At 47.2% G+C, this 5,700-nt stretch overlaps 1 protein-coding gene across 1 annotated transcript; it reads right to left on the bottom strand.

The window, feature by feature from the left end:
• Positions 1-1,433: 1,433 nt before the first annotated feature.
• Positions 1,434-3,666, bottom strand: LOC119305252 (cytochrome P450 81Q32-like). The gene is made up of 2 exons (XM_037581822.1): positions 2,725-3,666; positions 1,434-2,102 (listed from the first exon to the last, which is right to left on the bottom strand). Exons 1-2 carry the CDS (start codon positions 3,664-3,666, stop codon positions 1,467-1,469), a joined length of 1,578 nt encoding a protein of 525 aa, XP_037437719.1. The 3' UTR covers positions 1,434-1,466.
• Between the last annotated feature and the right edge of the window lie 2,034 nt (positions 3,667-5,700).

Below are 5,700 nucleotides of genomic sequence, written 5' to 3'. Positions count from 1 at the left end.
CGGCGATGCGCTCCGGATCTAAGGCCAGAGCGGAGGTTGGGGTCGTGAACCCTTGGAAGATCAAGTCTCCTCGGATATCAACGACATAGTCCAGATTTCAAAAACTAATCTGGTGACCTGGGGCGTAGCTGTCGATCTGCTCTAGATGACCAAGTGAGTTGGCCCGCAGTGCGAAGCCGCCGAATACGAAGATCTGGCCAGGGAGAGAAACCTCTCCCAGGGCGACATTGTTGTGAATGACTGATGGAGCCATCAAACCTTCTAACGATGACCCAACGGAACTCTCAATGAAAGCACCAATGTCAGTGTCAAAACCGGCGGATCTCGGGTAGGGGGTCCCAAACTGTGCGCCTAGGGTCTATGGTAACAGGAGACGAGGGACACGATGTTTACCCAGGTTCAGGCCCTCTCGATGGAGGTAATACCCTACTTCCTGCTTGATTGATCTTGATGAATATGAGGATTACAAGAGTTGATCTACCACGAGATCGTAAAGGCTAAACCCTAGATGTCTAGCCTGTATGATTGTGATTGCCTCTACGGACTAAACCCTCCAGTTTATATAGACATCGGAGGGGCCTAGGGTTGTACAGAGTCGGTTTACAGAGGAAGGAATCTTCATATCCGAACGCCAAGCTTGCCTTCCACGCAAAGGAGAGTCCCATCCGGACACGGGAGGAAGTCTTCTGTCTTGTATCTTCATGGCCTGTTAGTCCGGCCCACGTCACAGAGGCCGGACATCCGAGGACCCCCTAAACCAAGACTCCCTCAGATTGCCTTGAAGAGTATACCACGAGTGAAATCAACTGAAGTTCGAGGAACTTCACGTTGAGAGAATAGGACGGAGAGAGGTTTGCGTCTGTGTTCGTTTACAAGGCCCTCCATCTAGACCTAGCTTTTATTGTAGAGGAGTGAACTGGTAGAACAAATATCTTGTCGGCATCTAGCAACATAATTTCTTTCTTAATTACCGTATTTACTTCAGTACTTACATTCTATTGAATGGCCCTTCATTGTGTCTGTTCTTCATATCTGATAAGCATTTCCATCTGTACCGACTAATATGTTATCCTTCATATTTTTCCTCGCTGTACTTAAAATGATATATTTGTGTGTTCACATGTTCTTCATCTACTGGCACTTATCTTTTCTTCTAAGTTATTTCTAGTGGTAGTTTATCTTCAAGTAGAACTACATCTGCTTATGGTTTTTTCGCAAAGAGATTTGTGTTTTCCAAAGAAATTTAAATCTTCTATACAACCCCCCTCTAGTTCACATTCTTTGATCCTACAATTGCTTTTGAGCTTCGATATACGTAAGTTATGTTTGGTGGCCTTGAACAATGTTAGTTTTTTTTAGGAAATGGTCATACTAATTTAATATGCGCGTAGACAAGGTGTCAGATGTAAATGTATTATCTTCTTTGATTGGCCTTGCAAGGGTACAATGCTAGAATAACCGAACTTCTAAATCCTCTTGAGAATTTCATCCATTTCTTCACGGGGTTGACACATTGCCACTAGTGGCGCAACCATGGGCATGGTGAACCCTGACCCCTCGCTCATGTCCGCCTCCTCTTTCCCCATCAACTCCCACCTGAAGCACTGCACCATCACCCCAAGTGCTACCCCCACTGTCCTCCATGCTAGACCCTCGCCGAGGCACTTCCGCCGGCCCATGCCGAATGGCATCATCCTGGCCACCTGTTTGTCGCCGTCCTCACCAATGCCAACCTCAAACCTCTCAGGAATGAACCTGTTCGGCTCGTCCCACATGGTAGGATCCCGCTGCATGGAGTACACATCAACCAACACCATTGTTCCGCATGCGATGATGTATTGCCTGCCAGCAACGACACAGTCAGAGGAGGCTTGGTGCGGGGCAAGGTGCGGGGCGATAGGGTACATCCGAAGGGTCTCGGTGATAATGCAACGAAGGTACGGGAGGCATGCGAGATCATGCTCCTCGAGCAGCCGGGATGTGCCCACAACGGCGTCGATCTCCTCCTTCGCCTTTGCAAGAACGTGTGGATTGTTAAGTAGAAGAGCCATTGCCCACTCGATCGTGCTAGATGACGTGTCCGTCCCGGCTTGAAGCAAGCTCTGCACAATCATATGTTGAAAAGGGATTTGTCAATATCTCAATTTTACGAAATTATGAACGTAGCGATCGAACAGTCAATCAAGGCAAGTGTGAGTGACTGTGTGTCACAAATCACAATCTGCGGGTATATGACTCTTATCGTGATGTATTAACTTTATTCTCAGAAAGTTTGTGGCTGGTTAACATTGTATATTCGCGATCTCGAGATGAAAATATCTTGAAAATTTCTTCAAAACCAGCCTAACATCAATGCATTCGAGTAAACTAGTGAAACGGTGGCTTGGCTTTGTAAAATCTTTGTTAAAAACTGAGCTACCTGGCTACGTGTATCTCACTACCAGTACATTTTATTAATCGAAATTGAATTATTGTCACTACCAAATGGCCAGTGTAGTACACATCAGACTGTGTTGTCATAAACTAATTGCGTGGCTACTAGTGTAAACATGTGCAGCACAAAGTTGAAAGTACACACTAATTGAGACTTGAGAAAAAGATTAAGCTTGTAGTGGTAGATCACATCACCACAGCTCAGAAACACTGAGTTATTGACACTAATAATTAGCTAATGCATGCATACTGACACTTGCTGTTATTTCGTCTGTGCAAACGCTCACTCACCAGGCAAATCGTGCGGATGACCACGTCGGCGTACGATTCTGGCGATCCCTCCTGCTGCCGGAGCAGGTCCCCAATCACCGTTCTCTGTGCCGGCGTCGACGTCGTGTCCTCGGTGACAGCACCGACGACACCGTGACCTTGGTGAAGACGTCTGTACTCGTCGACGAGACCCTGGCCGAACTCGTGCCGCTCCTTGGCCAGGCCGGCGAGCCTCCTCCTCGTCCTTCCAAAGTCCAGCAGCCGTAGCAGTGGCAAGAAGTCGTGCCGGTTCGCCGCACCCGCGGCCGCGAACCCCGCCTCGGTCATCGCCTTGAACCGGAGGACCTCGTCCCCCGCCATGCGCCTTCCCGCGACCATGGCCATGATCACGTTGACAACAAACTCGAACGCCGTAAGCTTCACGCTGACCGCCGTGGCGCCCAGACGGGTGGCTCGCCAGAGCTTCCGCGCCATGGCGCGGGCCTCAACATCGCGGGCGGCGGTCGTGAGCGAAAGGCGGTGCGCGGAGAGCGCGTGCACGGTAGCGATGCGGCGGAGGTGGCGCCAGACCGGACCGTAGCTCGCGCTGGCGATGCTGGGGCACGCATCGCCGGTGAGCAGCCGCCGCGACGCAAGCCCCGGGCGATCAGCGAGCGCGACGTCGTGGACGGTGAAGCACTCCTCGGCAATGGCCGGGGAGGAGACGAGGAGGACCGGTCTGGCGCCGAACCGGAGAAGGAGGAGACCGGCGCCGTCCCGGCCGCCGCCGTAGCGCACGGCGAGCGCGGCGAGGGAGCGGTGCAGAGGTTTCTTGAGGAGATGGAGGTGGCCGATGACGGGAAGCGCTGGTGGGCTCGGGATGCTGCCATTGCTAGAGTTCTTGCCACGGGAGGAGAGCAAGTACAAGAGGAGGAGAAGAGAAGCCAAGAGCAAGGCATGCGAGAAGGAGACCTCCATGACCATAAGGTGCTTAATCAGTTTGCATGAAGTTCAACAATGTCTTGGTGTTTATGTAGACTTTTTCTAGCCACGGAAACCTAAATAGTTGGTGATTAAGACTTAAGAGGGCTGCTATGCCTACTGTATATTCAGTACGATATTTTTAGAGAATATTCAGTACGACTTTTTATAGCAGTTCAGGCCAAAGCAAGGGGGTCCCTTGTCATGCTGCATGATACAACTCTTTTTTGTCTGACGATTGACTTTACAGGATGGGATCTGTGCGTGTCAAGATTTTAAAAAATGAAATCACCATTAGCATGATCCACTATAATCCTATCTCCACTATATTTGGAATAATTATTGGTTTGGCTTGATCCAGCCTATATAGGGACGTGGCGTTTCTGATCCCGAGTTCATCTCCTCCTTGATACATTCTAAAAAAACAGCAAACAAAATAAATAAAATGAAAAAATTGGCCAAAAATGCTCAGGTTTCTAGAGTCCAAAATTTTATTGCGATATGACTCAGAGGAGCTCAGAACAAAAATCGGGAGCTTGAAAAAATGCTGAAAATTTTGGGTTTTGGAGCATTGGGTTTTCTCTGGAGCTCTTATGATGTCAAATCGCAACCCAATTTTACACGCTCCTACAAAACTTGAGCATCTTGGGTGTAAAAAAAAATGAAATATTCTTTTTACAATTAACTGTTCATTCGAAAGCAGATATTTTATGCTGGTGTTTTCTAGTTATTTTTAAGAAAGGACAAAACCCTACGTTAAGTAGCACATGCTCTTACAAAAACACACGCCGATGAAGAAATTTAAAAATACATAGAGGTCCTTGGGGTTGCCGAAATCCTCTTCATCGGCGACGCGCCATGAGCAAAGCTCGTTGTGGCTTCTGGGACTTGATCTAAGTGGAGCAAACTTCTTGAAATCTAGAAGCTTGTATATGCAAGGGCGGAGATGTTATCAACGTAGAGAAAAAGAAACCGACAACTACGATATGTATACGTTGTCCCAGAGAAGAAAATGTTGACGTATAATGTGCTGCCTAGTCTCTTTTATGAGATCGTTCTTTCATCGGTCTAGCCGGGGAGTAGGGTAGATCGGCCACTACTTGTCATCTAAGTCAGGAGAAGGAGGAAAGAAAACGCTCAGTGTTGCAAGATGTGCCGCTTGTTTTACGAGACTTTCAACGTGATTAAAAAAACTAGGATAAACTTTTCGCAAGAAAAAAAAACTAGGATAAACTGTATTTTGAATGAACAGTTTTAACATGATCCCTCTTACCTTCTCTCATTTGGCTTGGTTGTGACAGGTCTACATAGACAGAAGACAATAACACGCAGTGGCGTAGCCAGCACAATAAGTCAGGGTGGTCCATCAATATAAATATTTACATAAGTTTATTTATTTTCAAAGAAATATTTTTTTACTACACTATATAGAAGCTATGGGAAAATTTCAGGGTGGTCCATGGACCACCCTGGCCACCCCCTAGCTACGCCACTGATAACACGTCCCGTCGCTTTTCCCTCAAAAAAAGAAAAAACACGTCCCGTCGCTTTGGATTATATGAAGTTTGACAAATCAGATACAAGATGTGTAAGCAACATAAAAGAAAAATGAAAGACGGCAAAGTCCTCACTATTCGAAGCTATGTTGACCAAAGACAGGCGGATGCAAGTTCTTGATGTTACAGAAGAGATGCCTTCGTCCGCTCCATTTTGAACAATGTCTTGGGTTTTTCCTTTTGTTGGACAGGAACATGTCATGTGGTGGTTAACTGTGTGCTGGCCGGACGTGACAAGGAGGGAATAGACAACTTGACTCGCTCGCCTGACGACTTACCTGTAGTGTCAGGCAAGACCAACATGCCTTCAACGTGTCGAGCGTTTCTTGGGACACGGATATTTTCTGCGTTAGATTTGGACGGGTATGCGTGTCGTGCTCATCTACTTTCAATTGGAAATGCCCTGCTCATCTATGTTCAATGGGAATATGTTATTTTTCTGTTCACTCGCAGTTTCACATCAGCTAAAAAAAATCAGCTC

The sequence above is a fragment of the Triticum dicoccoides genome, chromosome 5B (genome assembly GCF_002162155.2).
Source record: "Triticum dicoccoides isolate Atlit2015 ecotype Zavitan chromosome 5B, WEW_v2.0, whole genome shotgun sequence".
NCBI classification, from domain to species: Eukaryota; Viridiplantae; Streptophyta; class Magnoliopsida; order Poales; family Poaceae; genus Triticum; species Triticum dicoccoides.
Note: the sequence above shows the minus strand (reverse complement) of the source record. Positions and strands in the feature narration are given on the sequence as shown.

Excerpts from the sequence above, each read along its gene's own strand:
- LOC119305252 (XM_037581822.1), bottom strand. The coding sequence starts at position 3,666 with ATGGTCATGGAGGTCTCCTTCTCGCATGCCTTGCTCTTGGCTTCTCTT. Across the intron at positions 2,103-2,724 it reads TCATCCGCACGATTTGCCTG|AGCTTGCTTCAAGCCGGGAC; the intron begins GTGAGTGAGCGT and ends ATGATTGTGCAG.